Source organism: Eptatretus burgeri, chromosome 6, assembly GCF_056783735.1.
Source record: "Eptatretus burgeri isolate ZD-2024b chromosome 6, Ebu_testis_v1, whole genome shotgun sequence".
NCBI lineage: Eukaryota > Metazoa > Chordata > Myxini > Myxiniformes > Myxinidae > Eptatretus > Eptatretus burgeri.
This window is the reverse complement of record NC_140966.1, coordinates 26,651,228-26,679,227: the sequence shown is the minus strand read 5'-3', so window position 1 is coordinate 26,679,227 and position 28,000 is coordinate 26,651,228. Positions and strand designations below refer to the sequence as shown.

The window sequence follows — 28,000 nt, the reverse complement described above, 5'->3', positions numbered from 1 at the left end:
TCTTATAGGCAGAATCATCCCATCAAGACTTAAATTATCCTACCATTCTTCCCACCCAGAGTACAATGAATCCTGTGGTGAGGCAGTTGCTCTGAAACAAGCTGCCTTTTCTTCTTGGAAAGCAAACCCAGCCGAAGGCAATCTCAGCTCATTCCACAAAGCCCGCAACAAGTATGTCCACTCTCAGGAGAGCAAAAAAAACAACATCTGTACAACCTCAAGATTGAACTTTCAAGCTTGTCCCCTTTCTCTAAAGTCTAAAACCTGTTGGCACCTTGCAAAGTCTATATCTGGTATATGCTCCCCTTCCATCCCTTCACAGCCAAATCTGCTTGTGAAAAGGCCCAATGCCTCATTTCTGTGTTTGCTTCCAAAATTAGTGTCCCCAACAACTTGTTTTCTGCACCCACTACCCAGTCACACCCAACTGCTCCTGAACCATGTGTCTTTTGCAACCTAGAAGTTTCAAACCTTGACTCTGACACTGCTACTGGAACGGAACATCAGCTCAAACCTGCTCTGCTTCTCTTGCAAACCTTTTTTCCGCAACTTCCATCTGCTCGCAAATCAGCCAACATCACTGCATTACATAAAAGGTGCAAAAATCAATCATTTAAAATAGACATCCGAGCAAACCTCCAATAAACAGCAAGGTCATAGAATCCATCATCACAGCTGACATGAAATCCTTCCTTTTCTCCAACAGCCTCATCTCGGAGCTTCAATTTGGATTCGGACCTGGTCAATCTACCTTTGATATGCTACTTCTGCTCTCCCAAAAATGGATGGAGGCCCTCAATTTCAGACATGACATCAGGGTCATCTCTCTGGACATATCTTGTGCTTTTGAGTCAGGCATCCTGCCTCACTCTCCATACTCTGTCTGTGGCATTAAAGGCCAACTGAACACATGGCTTACCGACTTCCTCTACTCGCGTAGCCAACATGTGGCTCTCAACAGAAGCCTTCATTCTCCTCTTTCTATTGAGGCTGAAGTGCCCCAAAGCAGTGTTCTGGACTTATTCCTATTCCTGATCTTCATCAATGATCTCTGACTCCCTGGAAAATCTCCTTAATCTGGTTGCTGATTACTCCACCATCTGCCGTAACATTCCTCATCAATCAGGAAAGCAGGCAGCAGCCTCATCCCTCTTTTCAGACTTGACAAAATTGCAAGCTGGTTAAACAACATGTCTTTCAATCCAGACAAATAAGTCACACACATTCTCTCTTGGACCATATGGCAAGTGCTCTCATGAACCTTCTTAACTCAAACCCCTGGATTTCAATATCAGGTCCAATCCACCAACAAAGCCTTCATCTGCATCTTTATTGAGTACAGCTCTCCCTTCTCGGCTGGCTCCCATACACCTCACACCTTGACGCCATGGAAACCTAGGCCTTCAAAAGCAAATTGGCATCGAGTATCCAGATCTGGTTATCATATTGTATATCGTTTTTGGTCCCATCTTTCAATGGTGAAGAACCACTGATAATTAAACACCTCATATTCAGACCCAGATTTCATCCTTCTCATCCTTCCCCACAGCTCACCACCATCTCAGATCATCCCTCATCCAAAACCATGATATTTTCTACCCATGTTAACCCCCTCCCCCCACCCTCCGAACCCACTTCCTTCCAAATTTCCAGTTTATCCTTTCCAAGTCTGCTTCTGTATCCCTCTTGTCCACCCTGTGCATCCTCCCCTACCCCTCCATCTTCCCCACTTCCTTTATTTGACCAAGTCTCCCTCCTTTATCCTTCAACATTGCTGTTGGTGCTTCCCCCCCCGCCAATTCTTTCCACTGAATTACTTTTGTCCTGTTGCATCCTGATCCGTTCAGTGCTGTCACTCTTCCACAAACCTTGAGGTTGTGCACAAAAAAAAGGCAAGTACTGTATATTAGCACGTTGTTAAATTGGTGCTTCTCTGTTGTAGCGCAAAATGCGTGAAAATTGATGGAATGTGAAAATCTCAACTTCAACAGTACATAAATATCCAAGTTGACGGCCTAACCCGACTTGACCTCGGCTCAGAAGGGCAACTCACTGAATTTGAGAATTTGGTTCGGGTACAACACTGAAATCAATATAAAAAGAGGAAACATATATATATATATATATATATATATATATATATATATATATATATATATATATATATATATATATATATATATATATATATATATATATATATATATATATATATATATATACATATATACATACATACATACACACGTACATTAATTAAATGTAAAATTATATTCATTCAAGATACAATTTTTAATCAATTCAGGAAATAAAAGGGACATGGTGAAACTCAAAATATTCTAAATATTTAAAATTGAAAGAAAAAACAACTCACCAATGCTGCCTGCTTTCCATATTCAATCCAGCGAAGAGTTGCAAAGTTAGTGGACTCGGCACAGTTGAAGCCATGGTTAAAACCGGCATGATACCCATAAGGAAAGGTTATCATGAATTCCCCCGCCTCCTGCGTCACCTAAGACATGGCAACAACCAAGTTTACACTCAGCAAAATTTGTTCAAATCAAATCCTATTCAACAATAATCTCCGACACAAGTCAGCTTGGCGAAGTCATGCCAAAACAAATAAAATATGTAAACTAGATGATATTCATGGAATACTTGCACTGCGCAGTCTGGAGGAGGACTTGGTGCAAGCCAACTGTTCTGTTTTTTTCAAATGTTTTTTTTTCTTCGATCCAATATGGCTGCCAGACAAGTGACTAATGATGTCACTTTTATCAAACTATATTTCTCATAGATAGTTGATGAATTAAAAGTTTTGCACTCATTGGTTAAGCGGTTTTAGAGAAGAAGATCTTCAAAGATTTTTGCTTGGATCCAATATGGCTGCCACGTTGCACTTGTCAAATTATGACTTCATAATGAAGGAACGGATGACATCATCATTAAGATATCTTATTCCCAATAGGAAGTACATTACAATGAGCCATGTTTCAATTTTTTCCATGGAGTGGTTTCGGAGATATAGAGGGGCAAAGTTTTTTTTTCGGTTTTTCCAAGATGGTGCCTGTACCACGTGACATATGACCGTAATAATCATTGAAAAATTCTACAGGAGGAGGCGCTCCAATGGTGAAAATTATGTCCATTGGACCAACAATTGCAGAGAATTGTTTTTTTTTATACTGACCAGATCAAGTGTTGCACTTGTCAAATTATGGTCATGATGAAGGCACCAATGACATCATTAACATATCTTATTCCGCATGGGGAGTACTTGACAATGAGCCATGTTTCCATATTTTTCCATGGAGCGGTTTCAGAGATAGAGATGCAAAGTTTTTTCGGTTTTTCCAAGATGGCGCCTGCACCACGTGACCTCGATGACGTCATAACTATGACAAAAAAATATGTATATATATATATATATATATATATATATATATATATATATATATATATATATATATGTATATACATACATATACAGGAGACGGCGCACATATTTGGAAAATTGTGTAAATCAGACCAACAGTTGCTCAGAAGATTAATTTTTAAAATGCAGACACGTACGTACGGCACACGTACGCGACCGATCACTTAAGCCCGCTTTTCGCTTCACGAGCACAGGGTACAAATGCAAAAAGAATAACATATTGCCAAATATTTTCATCTTGCACTTGTCAGGACAAATGAAAAGAATGCTGGATGCCAATAGCAAAGCGATTTATACTACTCAAACATGGTAGCTAATTAGAACTAGTCGTTGATTGGTACACGTGGCTGACGATAAGCCAACAATACTTAATATAACAAGACACTGAGGGAACTGCATAACCCGAGACTAATAAAATGCTTCCATCAATCCGGAAAGATATCCTGCCGACCAGACAATTGAGTAATGTTATCTATGACTTTCATTGCCGGTGCTATGCTCGGTACATAGGCCGTACATCCCAAATATTGGATGACTGGATAAAACAGCATGTTTCATTCACAACAACCAAGATACAGACTGCAGACAACTAACCCACACATGCAAAAATAAAACTAAAACTCTTGCTCAAAATAGTGACACTGCAACTCAACATTTGCCTAATAACAGAGAATACTCAGAAACTATTGTGCTGATTGATTCATGATTGTAGGCAGAGCATGCAGTTTTGCGCATTTACAAATGTTTGAAGTTGCATCAAAACTCACACAAGTCCTGGTCCCTGGAAGCACAACACAGTTGTGCAAGCACTTTCCTCGTTTTGATGCAACTGCAGCATTATGGGAAGTCGTGGGTTATCCAGTTCTTTCAGTCTCATTGTTATGACAAGTATTGTTGGCCAATCCGTGTCAGCCACGTGTACCAATTGATGACGAGTACCAATTAGTGCCAATGTCTGGGTAGTAAAGGTTGCCTTGATCAATGACAAACAGAATTCTTACATTTGTCCTGACAAGTGCAAGACAAAAGGTTTTGGCAATATTTCTTTTCTTTTTCCAATTTTAAAATTTTGTGGAACTACATGATGATTCAAATCAAATACAATGCCTTCAGAAAGTATTCACATCACTTGCCTTTTTTACATTTTGGTGTGTGACAACCTGAATTAAAAATGGATTAAAGTTAAATTCTTGTCACCGATCTACACAAAATACCCCACAATGACAAAGTGAAAACATGATTTTCTAAATGTTTACAAATTAATTAAAAATGAAATACAGAAATATCTAATTTACATAAGTATTCAACCCCCTGAATCAATACATCGTAGAAGCGCCTTTGGCAGCGATTACAGCTTTGAGCCTTCTTGGGTATGTCTGTATCATCTTTGCAAATCCATCTGGATTGGGGATTTTCTCAAGCTCTATCAAGTTGGATGGGGAGCATCAGTGAACAGCAATCTTCAAGTCTTTCCACAGATTCTCAATGATATTAAAGTCTGGGCTTTGGCTGGGCCACTCAAACACTTTCACATTCTTGTTCTGAAACCATTCCATTGTGGCTTTGGCTGCATGAATGGGGTCATTGTCCTGTGGGAACACAAATCCTTCACCGCAGTCGAAGGTCTTTTGCACTCCGAAGCAGGTTCTCTTCAAGGATTTGCCTGTATTTGGCTCCATTCATTGTTCCCTTTGTCCTTGCAAGTCTCCCACTCCCTGCTGCTGAAAATCATCCCCATAGTATGATGCTGCCACCAGCATGCTTCAGGGTAGGGATGGTGTTAGATGGGTGATGAACTGCGCTCGGTTTCCACCAGACGTAGCACTTTTCATTCAAGCCAAAGAGTTCCATTTTCATCTCATCAGACCATAGAATCTTTTGCTTCATGCTCTCAGTCTTTCATGGGCCTTTTTGCAAACTCCAAACTTGCTGTAATGTGCCTTTTTCCTTCTTTTGTATACTTTGCCGAAGCTTGTATAAGAGGCAGCATGGGACAAGAGAGAGTGAGAGAAGGAAGCACAGCAACAGTAGGAAACAGGGACATCAGGAGATCTGTGGAAGAGAGATGGGGTGGGGTACACAGGATATACAAGATGGACACCACAGGGATTTTCAGGAAAGAAAACCAGGAATTTGAAGGTGGGGGGTTTGGGGTGGATTAACAGGGGTAGAAAAGATCGAGGATTTGGATGGGGGACGATAAGAGGTCGTGGTGAACAGCTGTTTTGAAGACCTGGAGGGAAGAATGGGATTGAACAGAGTGAGGGAGTTTGTTCCAGAGGCAAGAAAAAAAAAAGAGGAATGGAGTGGTGAAGGTAAGCAACGATTCTTGATTTTGGAAATTTCACGAGAAAGGGGTTGGCTGGTCGACAGTGAGCGCCCTGCAAAAATATTAAAGGGACAGACCACAGACAGAGTAGCTAGAGGGTGCAAGGTCAAAGAGGAGTCTGTGGAAGACAAAGACCGCCAACCTGTCTGCGGTGAGAGAATGAAGGACCCAGAGACTCAGCTTTATCACAGGAGATGCCAATGATCCTAAAATCCTCGTTTTCTACAGTGTGAATCCGAGCGAGGTGTGAGGCAGGAGGACCAGCCCAGAGAGGAAAGCAGTTCTCCATCAAGCTGCAGATGAAAGTTTTGTCTGTGGATTAGAGCTCAGGTCTGCAAAGGAAGGACTTTGCACAACGGAAGATGCTGGCTTTGGAGGCCAGCTTGGAAATAGGAGGTTATGGCAGATAGTGAGACCCAAAAGCATGAGTGGGAGAATGTCTTCAAGAGGATTGCTGTGAAAGCAGATTTGGGGGGAGGGGGGGTGTTTCCAGACAGTCCTTTCGGAAAGACATCGTGAGTGTTAGATTTGTTAAGATTGAAAGACATGTTCCAACTGTTTGACCAGCTTGTGATTTTACCCAGGTCCGCAAAGTGAAGAGGCTTTTTTGTTTTGTCATTTTTGACATCATAATGTCATTTTTGGAGTCATAAAGCCTTTTTCTCAGAAGTGGCTTCCATCTGGCCATTCTCATAAAGCCTAGATTTGTGAAGGGCTGTAGAGATTGTTGTTCTTCTGGCAGGTTCTCCCATCTCAGCCAAGGAATTCTGTGGTTCTGTCAGAGTGGTCAATGGGTTCTTGATCACCTCCCTGCCAAAGGTCCTTCTTGCTCAGTTTGGTCGGACGGCCAGCTCTGGGAAGAGTCTGGGTAGTTCCATATTCTTTCCATTTCCGAATAATGTATCTCACTGTGTGCTTGGGAACTTTCAACACTTGATAAATTATTTTACACCCTTCCCGAGATTTTTGCCTCCTCACAATTCTCAGAGTTCTAGGGACAGTTCCTTGGACTTCATGGTGGAGGTTCTGTGCTGACATGCACCATCAACTGTGGAACCTTACATATAACGCTGTGTTTCTTTCAAAATCATGTCCAATCAATTGAATTGGACCACAGGTGGACTCCAATCAAGTTGTCGAGACATCTCAAGCATGATCAAGGGAAATTGGAAGCACCTGAGCTAAATTTTGAGTGTCATAGCAACGGGGTTGAATACTTATTGACTCTACACATTTTAGCTTTTCATTTTTAATCAAAAATTTCTTTAAAAAAAAAAATAAAAAACATAGATATTCCACTGACATTATGGGGTATTATGGGGTCGGTCGTATGTGTCGATCAGTGACAAAAAAATCTCAATTTCATCCATTTTAAATTCAGACTAAAAACAAAATGTGAAAAAAATAAGGGGCATTACCCCTGGGTGCTCACCTGGTAGCGGTTGGATAAGAAAACCAGGGAACCACTGGTAGGTGTCGATGACCCACAAAATATTGAATGCAGAAGAATGTAAATACCTATGGATATTTTATTTAAATGCAGTGAACAATCTTTGGTACATCACAGGTGATGAAGATTGTGGTCAAGTTTCATTGAAATTGTGTGTGTAGTTTCAGGAGAAAATAAATCTATATTGGGGGGGGCAACCCCCCCACCACCCCACCCCCCATAGGACCCCTTTAGACCCCCAAAAAATTAATGTCATGAAGAATCTTTGGTACATCATGGGTGAAGAAGGTTGTGGTAAAGTTTCAACGAAATCCTGTGTGTGGTTTCAGAGAAGTTGCTGCAAGTATTTGTGGACGGACGGACAGTTGGACGACGCGCCATCTCATCAGCTCCCCGGAACATCGTTCCAAGTAAGGTAAAAATCAAAGGGTGTGAATACTTTCTGAAGGCACTTTATATGAAGACAAGTGTAAGGGGAATCAGAAAAAGTCGAACAATTCACACACTTTTGATAAGTGCTTCATAAGAAAGTTCCACCAAAGAATGAAATAATAAATACTGTCGGCCCCCAAAATTTGCGGATTCACTATTTGCAGACCCCGCCTCTTCGCCCTTGATAAAATGTGACCTGCTTATACATTTGCGGCCCTATGCTTCACGTATTCCGAGTTTTTGCAAGAGCAAAAACAAACCTTCCACAAACGTGTACAACAGTTAGAAAACATATCTTCCACCAGCCACACAAAGAGCAGCTGTACGTACGCAAAACATCTTCCACAAGCTGCATGCATGACGTGCTTCTACATCCGTGACCCTGTGCTTCGCATTTTTATAGTTTTTCACCACACTACAAAAGTGAGCTGTGCAGCCTATCCCACCATTCACACGATAAACCATGCTGTATGGCATGTCCAACGATTTGCAATATCAACCTCGCTGCGCAACATGTCCCACCATTCGCGCTATAAAGACACTCCACCATATCTACCAGCTGCTGCAGAAGACGTTATCCCCCATTAGTTTCACAACTAAAACGCTTCACAACACATACCACCAGCTGTGTAAGACGTTATCACCTGCCAACATCCCCCACAAACAATGGGCAGGTTACTCAACCCTCCAGCAGGTACCCATAATTCCCGAATGACCACTTATGTGCGTGTCCTGGGTCTCAATCATTCTTCTCGTCCCGTTGCCTTGACCTGTGTTTTGCCTCTTGCTCCACAGATTGTTCAAACATGGCTCCCAGGCGCAAGACCAGTGCCGGAGATGCTTCGACTGCCAAGAGGCAGAAGAAAGTGATGAGCCTGAACAACAAAGTGGAGCTGCTGAACTGGCATTCGAGAGGAGAGAGTGTGGCCTCTTTGGGTAGATTGTATGGAATAAACGAATCCACTATTCACTACATATGGAAGAATGAGAAGTCGATTCAAGAAAGTGTTGTGACAAGCGCTGTACCAAGCACCAAAGTGTTCAACCAAGTCTGGGACATCCATGTAGAAAAGATGGAGAAGGCTATCAGCGTATGGATGGAGGACAACTCATAGAACATGCCTTTTAAGTGAACCTCTCATTCACACAAAGGCGACACGCGTGTACGTGTATATGGCTGGCACGGATGGTGCTAGCACAAATGATGCGGATGAGAGTGGCCCCATTACAACGAGTAGGGGATGGTTAGACTGCTTCAAAAAGTGGTACAGTCTCAAAAATGTCAAACTAGGCTTGAGGCTTGAGGCCTACCGGTTCCCTTCGGTGTACGATCGTGTTTATTTGTTTTTTCTCCCCATTACCTTCAATTTCCATGTTCCCCACTTTCCTAACGTCCTCCATCTCTCCCAAACTAATCACTCTATTTCTTATCTTATATCAAAAAAAAATAACAAACAAAAAAAAAGCAACGTAACTCCTGATTCTGCTTCTGCTTCTTCTTCATCACCTCATCTTCCTCAATTTTTTCGACAACACTTCCATGACCTAATCTGTTGAAAACTCTCTCAAACATTAATAATAATAACAAAAACGATCTCTTATAATGCCTAATCTTCCTCTTTCACATGTGTGGTAGGCTTTACTGTATCATAATGCACTACTCTTCTGCTATTTAAACAGACTGCTCTCAATTCGACCTCTCCTTCATTCCTTGCCGAAAAAAATCCAACTGTTACAGCGTTTCTTCTCTCCATTCTCTGAATTCACCTTTATTGCATCCATCAAGATTTGTGTTACATCGCATCTCTGACCTAAAACTTTTAAAAACCCCAGTTGCTATGAATGTTCGCTTTACATCAACCATTCCTATTTTCAACTTCAGTGCCAACTCACCCCTCACTCTCACTCTCAAAGCAACCATCCCACTCTTCTCCCTCCAAGCCTCCCTCTCACCTCTCTCAAAAATTCCCGCCCCTCACCTTTCTCCCACCTTTCATCCCCTCACTCATCCTTCTCAAAGTTGCCCCCCCCCTCATCCACAAAGCTGCCTCCTTCCACTGCCCTCTCACCTCCATCTCTTCACTCAACCTCCTCAAATCCTCAACTGTCTTCTTCCCCCTTTCCTGTCCCCCCTCTCCCCCAGCATCACAGAGCCTTTTCTCCTCCTCATTCGGCCCCCTCCCCAAGCTATTCTGCAATCCCCCACACTCTTTCAACAACACTCCTTACCTCCCCTCCTCGTCCCTTGTCCAACCCTCCCCCTCCCCCAAGCTGCACCCAAAGCCTCCTCCCCAACCTCTTCATTAAAAGTGTGGACCTCAAATATCCGGGGCCTTCGCTCAAACCTTTCGGATCTTTCCATACAGGTTGCCACTGACAAACCAGACATAATCTGCCTAACAGAAACTTTCCTCCCCCAAGACGTGTCTGACTCCCAAGTATCTCTCCCTTGTTCCTCCCTCCTCGTATGACAAACCCGAGCCTCGTCCTGGTGGAGGAGTTGCTCTCTTCATCAAAAACTCCATTCCTCACTCTCCATGCACTGCTCTCACTCCCCCACACCCCCAGGACTCTGGCTACGGCTTCCCCTCCACGCCCACCTCATGTTTATATGTGTACTCTACCGTCCACCTAACAGTGATGACTCCATCTCCACCTCACTATCCAAAAACATGGACCATCTTCTATATTCTCATCCAAACTCTCTCTTCCTCATATGTGGCGACTTCAATTGTCATCATGCCAGTTGGCTCGGTGTGGGTACCTCTCTCACCTGTCATGGCACCTCAGCAAAAGCTTTCTGCGACTCATTGGGACTGACTCAATCGGTCAACTTCCCGATCCGGATCTCAACCAACGATACTCCATCTCTTCTGGATATGATTTTGACAAATTTCCCTGACAATATCTGCTGCTCTTCCTCCACTCCAATTGGTTCTTCTGACCACATCCTTGTCAAAGTGGACATGTCTCTGGCTATTACCAGAGAACCACCTCACCGCCGTAGAGTCTGGCATTTCACTCAAGCCGACTGGCAGGGTCTCCAAGCAGCCATCAAACTTATAGACTGGTCTCCTATCGCTACTTTCTCCAACATCAACTCATCCTGGGAATTCTTTCAAAGAAACTTGCTCTCCCTCATGCACAGATTTATCCCCTCTCGTCTTCAGTTGTCCTACCCTCCTCCCGCCCTTGGTTCACTGAAGCTTGTGGCGAGGCAGTTGTCCTGAAACAACTTGACTTTACCTCATGGAAAGCAAACCCAACTGAGGGCCATCTCAGTTCCTTCCATAAAGCTCGGAACAAGTGTGTATCTACCCTCAGGAGAGCCAGAAAACAACATCTTTCTCATCTCAAGTCTGAACTCTCAAACCTCTCTCCCTCCTCAAAATCCTGGTAGCGTCTAATCAAATCTGTTTCTGGTGCATGTTCCCCCTCCATCCCCTCCCTTACCTCAAATGGCCGCACTGCTGATACCGCACGTGAAAAAGCTGAATGCCTAAACTCGGTGTTTGCAGCTAAATCTTGTGTCCAAAACCCATCACTTTCTCTACCCACCTTACCCAGTTGCACCCAACTGTCCCTGGACTCCGTGTCCTTTTCTCCTGACAAGGTGGAGAGCTTGCTGTCAAACCTCGACTCAGATTCTGCAACCGGTCCAGACGGCATAAGCCCACGTATCCTCAAACCTGCTCTTCTGCTCTTGCTCACCCTCTCTCTGTTCTATTCACCCTCGCATTTGCTCAAGGTCATCCACCATCTGCTTGGAAATCTGCAAACATCACTGCCCTGCATAAAAAGGTGCAAAAACAGATTCCTGCAACTACAGACCAATCAGCCTTCTCCCAATCATCAGCAAGGTCATGGAATCCATCATCGCTTCAGACATGAAATCCTTCCTCTTCTCCAAGGGCTTGATTTCCGATCATCAATTTGGTTTCAGACCAGGTCACTCTACCCTGGATATGCTACTTCTGCTCTCCCAACAATGGATGGAGGTCCTCAATGCCGGACAGGAAATCCGAGCCGTATCCCTGGACATATCACGTGCTTTTGACACGGTCTGGCACCCTGCCCTGCTCACCAAACTCTCTTCCTATGGTATCCAAGGCCATCTCCACTCATGGCTGGCAGACTTCCTCTCCTGTCGCAGTCAACATGTGGCCCTAAATGGAGTTCTTTCATCCCCTCTTCCTGTCCAGGCTAGAGTTCCTCAAGGTAGCATTCTGGGCCCTGTTCTTTTTCTGGTTTTCATCAATGATCTCTCTGACTCTCAGGAAAATCCTCTATATCTCTTTGCTGATAACTCCACCATCTGCCGTACCATCGGTCATCCCTCAGACCGGCAAGAAGCAGCTTCTTCGCTCACTGCAGATCTGGATAAAATCACAAACTAGTCCAACACGTGGAATATGTCTTTCAATCCGGACAAATCTCACACTCTCACTATGTCTCTTCGAAAGGACTGTTTAGAACCCCCCCCCCCCATCCCCTTTCTCAACAATCCTCTGGAAGAAGTCCTTTCTTTCAAGCTTCTGAGTCTCACTATCTGCCATGACCTTGCCTGTGAAAGCCACATTTCAAACTCGCCTCCAAAGCCAGTCGCCGACTGGGAATCCTCCATCGTGCAAAGTCCTTCCTCGGCCCTCCTGAGCTCCTAACCACTGACAAAGCCTTTGTCCGTAGCCTGATGGAGTACTGCTTTCCCCTCTGGGCTGGTGCTCCTGCCTCCCACCTTTCTTGGCTTCACGCTGTGGAAACCAAGGCATTTCAGATCATTGGCATCTCCCGCAATGGGGCCGAGTCTTTGGGCCTCTCACTCAATCATCAGCAGGCCTCTCATTCAAAACCGCAGGTTGGTCGGTGGTCTTTCTGTCTTCTCCCTTCTCCTCTCCAGCCTTGCCCCCCCCCCCCCGCTCTCTCTGCGATTTGTCCCCACCACATTTCCACAGGGCGCTCAAGGTCCGCCAACAACCCCCTTCTGGTAAAACTACCAAAATCACGAATCACTGCTCACCTTCACTCTTTCATTCCTCTTTTGTTCCGCCTTTGGAATAAACTCCCTCACTTTATTCTTTCCCATTCTTCCCTCCAGGCCTTCAAAACAGATGTTCACCACCACCACTTATCATCCCCATCCAAATCTTCAATCTTTTCTACCCCCGATAATCCACCCAAGCCCCCCTCATTCAAATTCCCTGCTTTCCTTCCTGAAAGTCCCTGTGATGTCCATCTTCTATTCCCCATGTTCCCCATCCCATCCCTCTCCCTTCCACCGATCTCCTAATGTCTCTGTTCCTCACTGTTTTGTCCCCCCAACTCCCTCCCCTCTTGTCTCATGCACCCTTGGTGTGCGTTGTGTGTTAGCTCTCACACGAGCCTCGACAAGGCATACAAAAAAATATATCAGGCGAGCGTGCCTTCACGGACTGGGAGGCACCCGAAACATTCCCTGCTCGACTCACGCAGCTCATCGAGGAGAAGGGGTACCTGCCGAGCATGTGTTAAACGCTGATGAGACTAGACTGTTTTGAAAAAAATGTAAATGCGAACTTTTATCTCAAAGCACAAGGGGACAGCATCACGATTCAAGGCCGCAAAAGACCAGGTAGCTCTTCTCCTCTGCCCAAATGGAAAAGGGGATTGTATGACGAAGCCCACGATGCTGTACCATTCCCTGAACCCATGTGCTCTCAAGGGCAAGAACAAACACCTGCTGCCCATGTTTTGGAGACCCAACAAGAAGGGGTGAATAACGGCAGCAATTTTCATGGACTGGTTCCATCACTGTTTCGTCCCTCAGATGGAGAGTTAACTGGCAGAAAAAAATGAATAATAAATTAATGAAAAAGAAAAACCTGATCTGTTCGTCGAAAACGCTCCTGGCAAACCCGGGGACCTGTAGGTGGCTCACCCGAACGTTTCAGCGATCTTCCTGCCGCCCAATACCACCTCCTTGATCCAGCTGCTCACCCAAGAGGGAATCTCCACTTTCAAAACGTATTATACCCGTCACACCTTTCGCTGCATTTTGGATGTGATGGACTCTGACTTAGAGTTCACCTTTGGGAAGTGTTTGAAAGAGTTCAACATGGCCCACTGCATCAGCGCCATCAAAGAGTCGCTGGACAAGGTGAGAGCCTCCACCATTAACGCCTGGTGGTAAAACCTGTGGCCACAGGCTCTAAATAACCTTACAAGCTTTCCCAACAACATGGAGTGCCATGAAATTGCCGGGTTGGCACGGCAGGTGGGAGGGGAAGGCTTTGACGAGGAGTTTGATGATCTTTTCACTTCACATGCCGAGGAGCTCACCAAGGAGGAGCTGTACGCCATTACCAAGGTTTCCAAAGAGGAGGAGGAAGTGGGCAGTGATAAGGAGGAAGAGGGGTTGAGGTCTAACCTCACAGTTAAGTTCCTGGGTGAGGTATTGGCTGTGGGACATGCGGGCAATTGCCGACAGGCAGCAATACGCCGGTCCTGTCATGGAGCATTACATCAAGTTCAAGAGGGGGTTGGATGACGTGATGCTACCATACAAGGAGCTCCATCGAAACCTGCAGCAATATGCAAGGCAGCTCTCGATCACACTTTTTTTTTTCACCCTGGTCCCTCCACCTCAAGAGCATCAGCACCCTCTCCTGCCTGTCCAGCCACCCCCTCAGTACATGATTCATCAGCAGCCTCACCCCTTCATCGGCTTCAGCGCCCTCACCTACGCTCCTTTTGATGCATGACTCATCAGCACCCTCACCTGCATCTTCAGGTGTTCAAATTCACTGGATTTTAATTAATCAGCATCATCATTTGAAAAATTGTGTGCGTTTATGTAAATAAAAATTTTAAACACCACCCGTTCATTTTTTGGTTAACTTTTACAGTCCGGTTGGTTCAGAACTTTAAATAAACTGTAATGGCATTCCTTAAACAAACATTGGAAACGTTACCTGGTGTTTTATTTTTTAAAGAATTTTTTGTGAAACTGCAGCATCTGCATTCACGGTCGAAATTTTTTTTTTTAACTTTTAATGTTTGCACCTATGAATCGGGAACCACCGGGAACCTATCCCCCCTTTTTCCATTGAAAAAAGATGCTGCGACATTCGTGGTGTCAACATTTATGGCATTTTTCATTAATCAGGAACTGCTGGGAACCTCAACCCCTTTCCCCCAATGAAACGCCCTGACATTCGCAGAATTTTCCAGGAACATACCCCCCGCGAATGTTGGGTTCCGACAGTATGTAGTTGAAAAATAGATCCACAAGTCAATATCAAGATCAATGCTGCAGCTGCCTGGTGCATATAAAGATTATTAGAAGAAAAAAAAAAATTTTAAGAAGAAGAAAGCCCCAAATTATTGAAAAACAGAACACACAGCTTTTCTTTTTGGTACCGATTCACAAAGCCTTTCCCTTTACTTTATGAACGATTGCTTTGGATACACAACCATGGCGAGCATTGTAGACAGCAGAAGGCACATCACCCTGTCAAAAGGAATGCCGTACTGGCGCAGAATAGACGGTGATATCAGAGTCATTTTGTGTCGGAGGAATGCATCACAGCCCTGGGAACTGCCGGGAAAAAACCCTAAAAATGGAGGGGGTGGAGAGAAGGGGAACTATTATCAAAAACAAATCCAAGCGGTGATGAAAAAAAATTCAGAAGAATACAAAATGAAAATACAACTAAGAACAGAAACTAAACAAACTAGAGAGTTCATAGAACACGATACCCCACGCAGTGTTCAAGTATATACAGTACTTAAAATTATTATTTTATTAAAATTGAACATGTTGACTACTGACTACAAGAAAACTCGTCGTGCTGGGTATACCAGATTCTGCCACAATGAGTATTCTCGTCAAAAAGATTACACCATTGTGTCGTAAACAGAATATGCTGCCGTGCCAGATAACACCACAAACTATCTGCTGGCAGATTGGTGAACACAAATTGATGCAATAATCATGATCATTATTTAATATTAGTCTCCATGAGAAGTTTTACCACTTTATTTGCATTCATACATGCCATTTTTAAGGATAATGACAAGTAGCAAAGAAGAAAAAAAAAAATGGTACTCAGCACACGATCTACCATTAGCAATGATGTAATTTATACCAATGTCAATTCAGTGCGAAAATAGAAGGGCACTCTTCGACATCACTTGGTCACCAGATATGCATCTGCCCGCATTTTTACATGATTATACATACCTGTACCAAGTTTAATTTAAATCCCTGAATCCAGATGCAAAATATTAAATAATTATGGCTGCCAGGCCATGGGTCCGATCAGGTTAAAATTTAAAACGTATATTCCCCATGACTACTCGACCGGTCAAAGGTTTTAGAACACACCTATTTTTCCAGTTTTTACTGAAATTTAAGCAGTTTAATGTTTCAATGTACTCTGAAATTAAAGCATAGAACAAATAAACAATTGCAGATAAAAAAAGAAATCATGGAATCGTTTTGTTGAACAATATTTAATCTAAATTTTTGACTCATCAAAGTAGCCACGTTTTGCAGATATAACAGCCGAACATACTTGTGGCATTCTTTCGGCAATGGAAATCAAATAATGTTCGGAAAGTTCTTCCCAACACTTGCAGAAGTAGCCACAAATGTGTTGCACTTGTAGGTTGCTTTACTTTCACTCTTCTGTCCAGTTCATCCCAAACCAGCTCGATGGGGTTTAAGTCTGGAGACTGTGCTGGCCATTCCATGATTTGAAGCCAACAGTCTTGTTCTTTTCTTCTAAGGTAGTGCTGACATAGCCTGGAGGTATGTTTTGTGTTGTTATCTTGCTGTAGGATGAACCCCTGACCAACTAGGTGTGGACCAGAGGGTATTGCATGGCACTGCAAAATGCTGTCGTAGCCCTTTTGCTTCAGGGTGCCAGTCACTCTGTGCAAGTCGCCTACTCTGGATCCAACAAAAGAACCCCAGCTCATCACGCTTCCTCCTCCATGTTTGACAGTTGGTGTCACACATTGAGGAACCATCCTTTTTCGCCTACTCGACGGCGTACAAAAACCCTGCGTGATGAACCGAAGATTTCAAATTTTGATTCATCGGTCCATAAGACCTTCTTCCAGTTTTCAGTAGTCCACTGGTGGTGCTTCATGGCCCAGGCAAGCCTCTTTTTATTATTTTACCATCTTAGCAATGGCTTTCTTCCTGCCACTCGACCTGTCAAACCTGCAGCTCGAAGTCTTCTCTCCACAGTTGAAACTGAGATTTCCTTACTTCGACCAGTGTTAAGCTGTGCTTGAAGCTGCTGTCCAGTGAGCCGCCTATCACGCAAGCTTTTGACTCTCAGAAACTTGTCTTCTGAAAGCCTGGTGTTGGCTTAGTGGTTAGGGTGGCGGCTTGGGATCCCAGGGTCCTGAGTTCAAGCCCCGTTAGCTGCTGAATTAACACCAGGGGGTTGACTCAGCCTGTCATCCATCTGAGGTCGGCGAAGTGAGTACCAGTGTACTGGTCCCGGTTAGAATAGGTATACCATATCCCTGTGTGTCATAAGAGGAGACCAGGGTTGGCGTCAGGAAGGGCATCCGGCCATAAAACATTGCCTCAAGAAAAAGCCTAACCCCTGCAAAAGCAGGGAAAAATGGCTGTAAAAACGTTTCAAACTTGTCTTCTGATTGTGTTGTGGCTTTGGGTCTGCCAGACCTCTTCCTGTCAGTTTTGTACAGTTTCCAAGTGCCTTTTGATGGTGTAGGAAACTGTACTCACTGACACCTTGGCTCTCTTTGCATTTTCTACACTTTTACATTGCAAAGGAAAGACCTACACTTTTAAGGGTTATAATGGTCTGTCTGTCTTCCTTGGCTAATTGTCTTTTTCTCACTATTATGACAGCAATATACTACTTTCCGCAGTGCAATATTGTCCAAATAATGCTTCAGAGGGTGTAGCAACACAATCTGTTCCAACACTGCTTTTATACAGACAGAGGGTTTGTAACTAATCAACAAAAGTTGGGACATCTGTAGGAATTGCTTGCATCAACTTTCAAGGCTTAATTTACTTCCATTGCTGCAGAACAGCTGCAGTTGCTCACCCATTACTTGTTCTCTGAAAAGTTCCCTTTTTAACAACTCTGAAATTTACATTATTTTTCAGTTTTTGGTAACCTAAACTCTTTTTTTTTAACCTAAGGCAGTTTACTGCTTGGCTTTGTACCATTTCAGGTTATTCACTGGACTTGAACTGCTTAAATATCAGTAAAAACTGAAAAATGGGGGTGTTCTAAAACTTTTGACCGGAAGAGTGCAATATCATAATTGTTACGTTTCACGTCGATTGATGAAGCAGTTCAAGAGAGAAAAAAAAAGATTTTCATTCAATCCAAATATGGCTGCCAGACCATGTGACCGATTAATTATTCATGAATGCCCTGTTATCCCCAAGGCTTAGGGAACATGTCAGTGAAGTTTCTCCTCGATCTGTCCAGCCGTACTGGAGAAGAAGATTTTTAAAGGTTTAGACTTCAAAAAATAACAGCCGCCAAACCATGTGACCTTTGACATCATAGGTGGAGAACTTTTTGTTCCTCATGGATAGGCGATCATGCCTGTGAAGTTTCACCTGAATCTGTTCAGCCATTTTGGAGATTTTTGAAGGTTTTGGTGTTAAAAACAATATAGCTGCCAAACGACGTAACCGATGATGTCACCAATTTTTCCACCCATACAATTTAACCCGAGATGACCCTCAAAAATTTTCATACTGATCGGATAAAGCATTCGATGTATGCAACTATGACGTCATAATGAAGCAACCTATTAAAAAAGAATGATTAAAAAATAAATCACACTTGTTTCCCATACCCATAAGGAGTACTTCACATGTGCCAAGTTTCAATTTTTTCCATGGAGCGGGTTCAGAGATAGAGGTCCAGAGTTTTTCCTTGTTTCCAACATGGCTGCCATGCCACATGATCTTTGACATCATAAATGTCAATAAAACATTCCACATGAGTAGTTGCAGCCATGGTGAAAATTGTGCTAATCAGATAAGCAGTTTTCGAGAAAAGAGAGAAAACTAGAAGGGCACTCGGTGGAGCGCATACCTCCGCCCCGTAATGCCTGATCCAGGAGAACATATCTGGCCAAATACATTTTTGAAAAAAATATCGTGCTATGTATCATTTTTGAGCCCTATCTTTCAATGGTGAAGAATCATTTAAGAAATTCTAATAGTCAGATCCAGATCCAGATCTTCACCAAAATCTCATCAGTTTGTCCTTGTCACACGCCAAACGTGTCCACAAAATTTCATCCGATCCGTCCACAACTTTTTTGAGAAATCCTGTACACAAACAGACAGACAAACAGACAGAAATGGGTGACAGACATAACCTCCTTCACCTTCGGTGGCGGAGGCAATTAGCATGGATGGAGGTACGTATGGACAGACAAACCGGAAACAATGCCTCGGGTGATTTCATCAGCGGAAGCATAAAAATAGTCGAACTACATAACTCATACCTGGCATATGGAATTGAACATCTTGTCCCATTGCCTGCCACAAGTTCTCGTAACGTGGGGTTTCCCCAGCAATGAACTGAGATTTGGTCATCGAGCGGTAAAATTTGAAAATAAAGTATATGCACGTGCAAACTTGGCTTGCAAATGGGAGTGGTGTACACTCCAAGAGTTGGCAGTCAATGTGTGAAAAGATCTTTTTCTTTCTTTTTTTAATCCGGAACTTTAGCACGACTGAAGCAGTCTTATACATAACCTTATACACTGTAATCAGATGACGTTGAGTCACAGTTTAGGAGACGGAGGCTTTATTGATTACCATAGATGTGCATAGCCATATGAGAGCTTCTTCTTCACCCCCAACACTGTACTATCTCACTGCCACACAGACACAGCTTGGTTGCATCTATTACACCACCCATTCCAACACGTTACATTCGTTCTTTGTGCCTGTTGTACGTGTCCATTATGACGTCCTTAAATACAGCAAGTTCCCCGTTTGGAATCATTTTCAATTATATTTGAATGCCAAGCAGCCAGAGCAGAAATATTATCTCTCCCCTCTGCACATGTACAATCAGGTCAAATTCAGAGACAAAGTATGTTCAAACGAAAGACTGGTCTTTCTATTCACGTTCAAAATATAACATACAATTTAAATAAGTTGTTCCTCCACCACAAACCGACGATCATAAACTGACAAGACAGGCAGACATGAACCAATTGCTTTTTCCCACTTTTCGCTTCGCGTGTCGGTTAACTAAAAAAAAAAAAAAAAAAAAAAAAAAAAAAAACTGTAGATGTAAAGTAACTTACTAAACAAGTCACAAAGTAAATAAATAGAATAATTAAAGAAACTTCAAAGAAATGCTCAATGTTCAATGAAGCAATCAAGATAAAACATTTCCAAAAGCTGAGTACTCATATGGTCTCAGTTTTCATTCTACTAAACTGTAAATGCTTCACGAAAAGCTTTAGCAGATTAATTATAATTTGTCATGCACATCAAATAATCGTCAGCTTTAACACGATGCAAACATAACATTCTCAAAGCAGCATGGCCTGCAGGTTAAACTTATTCCAGAATTAAATTCCCACACTGTACCCGTGACCCGCCTCATTGATTATGCTCCCCAGATAGTACCTTTTGCAAGTCTCTCAAGGCGTTTGCCATGTTCTGGTGGGATCGCGTACCTGAGTATGGGAAGGGACAGAAGAGGATGGATGTTGGAAGAGGGGAGTGTGGAATTGAAAGAGACAAAAATTATGCTCACTAGAAGGGAACAAAACGAGAAAAAGCACGCAAGCTGCTGGGAGGGTACAAATTATGATCGACACAGAACAGCCAGCAACAATTGGTCAAGAGCATCAGCTGTATATCGATGTGTAATGTTAGGCAACAAAGGATAGAAGCCACAGAGACATCGAAGGGAGGTCGATGGGGGTTGGCGCTCATGATAATCAGGCTGCAGCGTGAAAGGTCCAAGAAAATTTGAGGAGCAAGTGTGTTGGGACTCATCAATCAGGCATCTTACTGCCTACCACATTACAGAAATGGAGATGAAACCCCTGCCAATTCATTTGTTATGCTAAAATGAAATTTGAGTTGCAACAAAAATTAATGAACATTTGATTTTAAAAAATTAATAAATCATCATCAAGCTCGAAAGATAAATTTCATTTTTTGGCCTCAATAAAAAAATGAAATCCCGTTCAGAAAATTAAGGTGAATATTCCCATGTTTTTGTGTGTTGTGGTGCATGTTTTGTTACCCATGCTAGCAAACAATGTGTACATGCTAAAAAGAAAAATAGTGTTGAGTTGTGTGCAGGGTAGTCCATAGATCTTCAGTTATCTGGTTATCTGGTTCTGTCAAGTAGTGTTCGACTTCTGGTGACATTGATGATCAGATTACTCCAAACATCCCTTTCCTGCACTGCTTCAACTCTGGCAGAGACAGCTTGGTTGCAGCCTTTACCCCATCCATCCAGCACTTTCAAGGTCTGCCTCTTCCCCTTCTTCCCTCAATCATACCCCCAGCATAGTTGACTTCTCCACACTTTCATTTTCTGCATGCATGATGTGTCCAAAGTATGACAGTTTCTGTTTTAGCATCAGGTGGTTCCAGTGCAAGTGAAGTCCAAGTAAGTCACAGCATAGCACACTTAAAGACAGTAACCTATATCACCACAAACCACATGGTAATTATGTATTCAGTATTTACTCTCCAGGTGTGTCAATTTGGCAAGCTCAGGAAGGGTTTGTATGACAATCATGCATCTGCCTCCACAGAAAAAATAAATAAATAACACTAATAATAATAAAGAAATAATACAAATTCATAAATTGTGAACGTCACGTCGGGGTTGATGACGGCTTCAGGAAGTCAAGCGTGCCAAGTACAATTTTTTTTCTTCTTTGGCAATGGTCGAGTCCGATTCTCAAGCCAATGCACTCGCCACCAGTTGAACACCTGAATGCCATTGATTGTTGGTTTTTGGGGTTTTCCTGAAATCTCTTCCCATTTGGGTACTGTATACAGCTTCCTTCAAAATGATAAATTCCAATGCTAATCATATGGTGTCATCTGTGTTTATCCAAACTGCATCCTCTCATTCTTTATTTGATGTGATAAAAACTTACATAATAATTAATAAACTGCACCTAATTGATCAGTAAAGTTGTAAACATTTTTTTTTTTGGATAAAGTCAAGGCTCATGTAGGAACCATAACACAAAACATATTAGAACGTAACAGAATGAAAATAGCAGCAAAAAGAAGCGGGGAGGGAGGAACATCACACCAACAGCAAGGTTGAAGTACAAAATAGAAGCCTTGGAGAAATAAGGAATGTGGGGCAGAATGAGGGCAAAGGGATGAACGAGGTGGAGACAGCCACAAACTCTCAATCACCAAAGTGGAAGGAAAAACTGGAAACATGGAAAGAGGTGGGCTTGGGGAAGGTTAATGGGGTAGAAAGCATCATAGCTGTGGATTGGAAAGGGGTGACCTGAGATGGTGGCCAACCATCTTCAAGCTGTGGAGTGATATTGAAGAGACTGAGGAAGTTGGTTTGACAGGAAGGAAAGAAAAAAAAAAAAAAAAAAAAAAAAAAAAGAACGAATGAGTAGATGTGAGCAGTGTTTGGATTTTGGGAGTTTCACTGGACACGAAGTGAAACTACTAGTCCAACACGTGGAACATTTCTTTCAATCATGAGAAATTTCACACTCTCACGATGTCTCTCCGAAAGGACTGTTTAGAAACCAACCCCCCCAATCTTCTTTCTCAACAATACTCTGGAAGAAGTCCTTTCATTCAAGCTTCTGGGTCTCACCATCTACCATGATATTTCCTGGGAAAGCCACATTTCCAACCTTGCCTGCAAAGCCAGTCGCCGACTGGGAATCCTCCATCGTGCAGTCCTTCCTCGGCCCACTTGAGCTCCTGACCACATACAAAGCTTTCATCCGCAGCCTGGAGTATTGCTCTCCCATATGGGCTGGTGCTCCTGCCTCCCACCTTTCTTGGCTTCACGCTGGGGAAACCAAGGCATTTAGGATCATTGGTATCTCCGGCGATGAAGCTGAGTCTTTGGGCCTCTCCCTCTCTCACCGCAGGCAGGTCGGTGGTCTTTCTGTCTTCTACAGTCTCTTCTCCGGTCTTGCCCCCACTGCTCTGTCTGCGATTTGTCCCCACCATATTTCCGCAGGGCGCTCAAGGTCCGCCAACAACCCCTTTCTGGTAAAACTACCAACATCACGAATCACTGCTCACCTTCACTCTATCATTCCTCTTTTTCCCCACCTTTGGCATAAACTCCCACACTCTCTTCAATCCCATTCTTCCCTCCAGGCCTTCAAAATAGTTGTTCACCACCACCTATCTTCCCCCATCCAAAACCTCAATCTTTTGTACCACATTAATCTTCCCCAAACCCACTTCCTTCAAATTCCCTGCTTTCCTTCCTGAAAGTCCCTGTAATGTCCATCTTGTATACCCCGCATTCCCCACCCCATCCCTTTCCCTTCCACAGATCTCCTAATGTCTCTATTCCCCACTGTTTTGTCCTTCCCACTCCTGCCCCTCTTGTCTCATGCCTCCTTGCTGTGAGTTGTGTGTTAGCTCTCATACGAGCCTCCACATTGTACACAAAAAAAAGAAGAAAAAAAGAAGGGAGTTATTGGAAAACAATGTACGCCCTGCATAAGCATGGCAGTGGGGGAGTTTGGGTGTGACAAAGCACAGAAAGGAGAGAACGTGCAAGACCAGAAAAGTTGGGGGTGGGGGGGAGGCTCAGAGGCAAACATAGAAAGGCAGAGTTCAAGACCAGAAAGGAGATGGCAAAAGACAGAGAAAACCGACTTGTCTGCAATGTGAAAGTGATAGGCCCTAAGACAGCTATAAAAATCAATGGAAAGTCTCATGATTTTGAAGGCTTTGGTTTCTGATACATCAAGCTGAGTAAGTTGTGAGGAAGGGGCACCAGTCCAGAGCAGAGAACAGAACATCATCATGATGCGGAGTGCAGATGAAGGCCTTGTAAGTGGATAAGAGTTCAGGTGTGCCAAAGAAAGACTTTGCACAATGGAGAATGCCCAGTTGGCAACTTGCTTTGGAGGCCAACTTAGAAAGGTGGTTTGCCCAAGAAAGTTAATGGTTAATATTGAGATCCAAAAGTTTGAGTGACTGAACCTCATGATATTTGTCAAGAAAGTAGATGGGAAAGAGAAAGAGAAAGAGAGATTTGTTATGATTGAAAAGCATTCTCCAAGTGTTTGACAAGATTGTGATTATATCAAAGTCTGCAGAGAGGGAAGAGGTTTCTGCCTGCCTGTCTGATGGATGGGGGATGTTATGGCAGAGGGTGGAGAAATCAATAAAGAGATCAGAATAATTTTCCTGAGCCAGAGAAATCATTGATGAAGATTAGAATAGGACTAGGCCCAAAACACTACCTTGGTGCACTCCAGCCTTAAATAGGGGAGGAGATGATGATCCTGGTGAGAGCCACATGTTGGCTACGAGAGTAGAGGAAGTCAGTAAGTCATGAATGGAGTTGGCCTTGGATGCCAGAGGCAGAGAGCTTGGAAAGCAAAAGAAAGTGCCAGACTGTATCGAAAGCTCGAGATGGGTCAAGATAGATGGCCCTGATATCGTGTCTCACATTGAAGGATTCCATCCATTGTCGGAAAAGCAAAAGCAGCATGTCAAGAGTAGAGTGATCTTGTCTGAATCTGAATTGATGGTCGGTGATTAGGCGTTGGAGAAGGAAGGACTTGATTCAACTGCTATTCCATGACCTTGCTGATGATTGGAAGCCGATCAGTCAGTAGTTAAGAGGATCAGTTTGTTCACCTTTTTGAAGAGACTGAAATAAGGTTTGATGATTTCCAGACAAAAGATGACCCAGGGAAATGATAGGGTGAACATCGCAGAAAGAAGATGTGCAAAAGGATGAGAGCAGGTGTTTATGACAAATGCACCAACACTGTCCATGTCAGTTGCAGAATAATAGTAGAGGGTTATCAGAAACTTCACCTTCACAGGCAAAAAAAGCACGGAGCCCAGAAGCAGTTGGGTGAGAGTGGTTTGGGTTGGTAGAGGGAGCGAGAGGTTGGTGACACAAAATTGGAAGCCAACACATAAATGAGGCATTCAGCCATTATCAGGAGCATACACGGAACGAATTGGCATGACGACCAGACACTCACAAGGATAAATTGAAAATTCACTATGGTGCAGTCAAAACAGAAAATTGGATGAAAACAGCCAACAATAGGGACAAAACGACACAGAAAGACACAACAGATCTGGTCTGGGAAGAAAATAAAAAATAAAAAAATAAAAAACCGGTGCTTTGATGGACATTGGCTCGTGTATTGTCTGACAGTTCAACATGCTCAGACCCAGAACAGGTTTTTTACATATTTATGACATTAAATGAATAAAGCCATCATTAGCAAGCAGAAGACTTACCAGGACTTTGGTTCCCCAAAGTGGAGATAATTGATACTATAGAGGTCCATATCCTCTGTGTGCCAGGCAAACGTTGTCTTCCACATCCCAAAGTACAAATAGGGTGTGTTCACACCATCGATAGTAATACCACTTTCCTGCTCCACAACATCCAAGACGGTGTTCAGGTGTGCAATGTTCCATTCATTCACATGCTGCAAATGTGGAACAGGTGTCATTCCAAAAATATGGCATCATCTGTGCATCATATCCATAAACATTACATTGTAAAAGGACAGTGAAAATAAAATCTAGATTTACTGTTTTCCCCTTCACCGTCAGCATCAACACATTTAGTGTGTGTGAAGAAAGTCCTATTTGTCTGAAATTAAAGTACAGTAGAACCTCCTTTTTCCGGACATCCACATAACGGAAGACCCATTATCCAAAAAAATAAGACCGAAAATTAAAAAAAGGCATAAAATAGCTTTTGTAAGTACTTACCAGCACATAATATACACCACCGGTCAAAAGTTTTAGAACACCCCCATTTTTAAATTTTTAATGAAATTTAAGCAGTTCAAGTCCAGTGAATGAGACAAAGCCAAGCGGTAAACTGCCAGAGATTAAAAAAAAATTCAGGTTACCAAGAACTGAAAGATAATGTAAATTTCAGAGTAGTTAAAAAAGGCCATTTTCAGGGAACAAGTATTGGGTTAACAACTGTAGCTGTTCTGCAGCAATGGAAGTAAATCAAGCCATGAAGGTTGATGCAAACAATTCCTACAGGTGTCCCAACTTTTGTTGATTAGTTGCAAACCCTCTGTATATAATCAGTGTTGGAACAGACTGTGTTGCTACACCCTCTGAAGCATTATTTGGACAATATTGCACTGCAGGAAGTAGTACGTATATTGCTATCACAATAGCGAGAAAAAGACAATTAACAAAGGAAGACAGGCAGACCATTATAACCCTTCAAAGTGTAGGTCTTTCCTTTCGAGAAATTGCAAAGTAAGCCAAGGTGTCAGTGAGTACAGTTTCCTACACCATAAAAAGGCACTTGGAAACTGGAGGAAACTCTGACAGGAAGAAGTCTGGCAGACCCAAAGCCACAACACAATCAGAAGACAAGTTTCTGAGAGTCAACAGCTTGCATGATAGGCAGCTCACAGGACAGCAGCTTCAAGCACAGCTTAACACTGGTCAAAGTAATGAAGTCTCAGTTTCAACTGTGAAGAGAAGACTTCGAGCTGCAGGTTTGACAGGTTGAGTGGCTGTAAGAAGGCCATTACCAAGATGGCAAAATAAGAAAAAGAGGCTTGGCAGGGCCACGAAGTACTGCCAGTGGACTACTGAAAACTGGAAGGTCTTATGGACTGATGAATCAAAATTTGAAATCTTAGGTTCATCACGCAGGCTTTTTATACGCCGTCGAGTAGGCGAAAGGATGGTTCCTCAGTGTGTGACACCAACTGTCAAATATGGAGGAGGAAGTGTGATGATCTGGGGATCTTTTGCTGGATCCAGAGTCAGCGACTTGCACAGAGTGACTGGCACCCTGAACCAAAAGGGCTACTACAGTATTTTGCAGTGTCATGCAATACCCTCTGGTCTATGCCTAGTTGGTCAGGGGTTCATCCTGCAGCAAGATAACGACCCAAAACATGCCTCCAGGATATGTCAGAACTACCTTAGAAGAGAAGAACAAGATGGCAGGCTTCAAATCATGGAATGGGCAGCACAGTCTCTAGACTTAAAGCCCATCGAGTTGGTTTGGGATGAACTGGACAGAAGAGTGAAAGCAAAGCAACCTACAAGTGCAACACATTTGTGGTAACTTCTGCAACAGTGTTGTGAACAACTTTCCGTGCAATATTTGATTTCCATTGTCGAAAGAATGCCACGAGTATGTTCGGCTGCTTTTTTTGAGTCAAAAGGTGGCTACTTTGACGAGTCAAAAATTTAGATTAAATTTGGTTCAACAAAACGATTCCATGATTTCTTCTTTATCTGCAATTGTTTATTTGTTCTGTGCTTTAATTTCAGAGTACATTGTAGCATTAAACTGCTAAAATTTCAGTAAAAACTGGAAAAATGGGGGTGTTCTAAAACTTATGACCGGTAGTGTATCTATGCATGTGTGTATGTATGAGGACCAGTCATTACGTCACCTTAAAATGGCAACATAAATTCGAGAATGCAATGTATGTAGTTGTATATGACATGTTATATCTAGGGGTAAGAGTCATGTTTTGCCTCTTTTAGATCTGGCAACATTGAGCGCATGTCAGTGGAACAGTTCGAAGATGGCGGCTCCCTTCGAAGCATGCACCAGGGAGGAGCAACACTCTGTCATCCGTTTCTTGGGAAGTGAGGGTGTGAATCCCAGTGAAATCCATTGCAGAATGAAAATGCAATATGGTGATGCTTGTTTATTGCTGCAGCAGGTGTATGACTGGGACAGGAAGTTTAAAAGTGGAGTGGCCAGTGTGGCAGACCCTGCTCACTCGGAGGCCTCACACAGCCGACACACCAGAAATGGTTTCTGGAACTGAGCGCATGCTAAGGGAAAACCGTCGCATTACGCTGGATTTAGTGGTCTCCGAATTGAACATTAGCCATGGTTCAGCAAATCATATCATTCACAACTTGCTGGGGTTCCGCAAAGTATCTGCAATGTGAGTGCCGAGACAACTCGCACCCGAACTGAAAGAACTCCACTTTTAAAACTTCCTGTCCCAGTCATACACCTGCTGCAGTGATAAACATGCATCACCATATTGCATTTTCATTCTGCGATGGATTTTACTGGGATTCACACCCTCACTTTGCAAGAAACGAATGACAGAACGTTGCTCCTCCCTGGTGCGTGCTTCTAAGGGAGCCGCCATCTTG

The 28,000-nt window shown here is 43.1% G+C and overlaps 1 protein-coding gene across 4 annotated transcripts in view; it reads right to left on the bottom strand.

The window, feature by feature from the left end:
* Window positions 1–54: 54 nt before the first annotated feature.
* Window positions 55–28,000, bottom strand: part of LOC147024428 (lysine-specific demethylase 4C-like) — an 88,934-nt gene continuing 60,988 nt past the window's right edge. For 3 of the 4 annotated variants that reach the window (XM_085884370.1, XM_085884371.1, XM_085884369.1), the window contains exons 5-8: window positions 25,124–25,317; window positions 20,288–20,337; window positions 15,092–15,236; window positions 7,036–7,666 (exon numbers count right to left, since the gene is read on the bottom strand). In XM_085884370.1, coding sequence (XP_085740496.1) covers window positions 7,489–7,666; window positions 15,092–15,236; window positions 20,288–20,337; window positions 25,124–25,317 — 567 coding nt within the window. In that variant the 3' untranslated portion in view covers window positions 7,036–7,488. Of the gene's footprint in view, window positions 581–2,374; window positions 2,513–7,035; window positions 7,667–15,091; window positions 15,237–20,287; window positions 20,338–25,123; window positions 25,318–28,000 lie in introns of those variants that run through there. The other variant, XM_085884372.1, reaches the window with a different exon arrangement.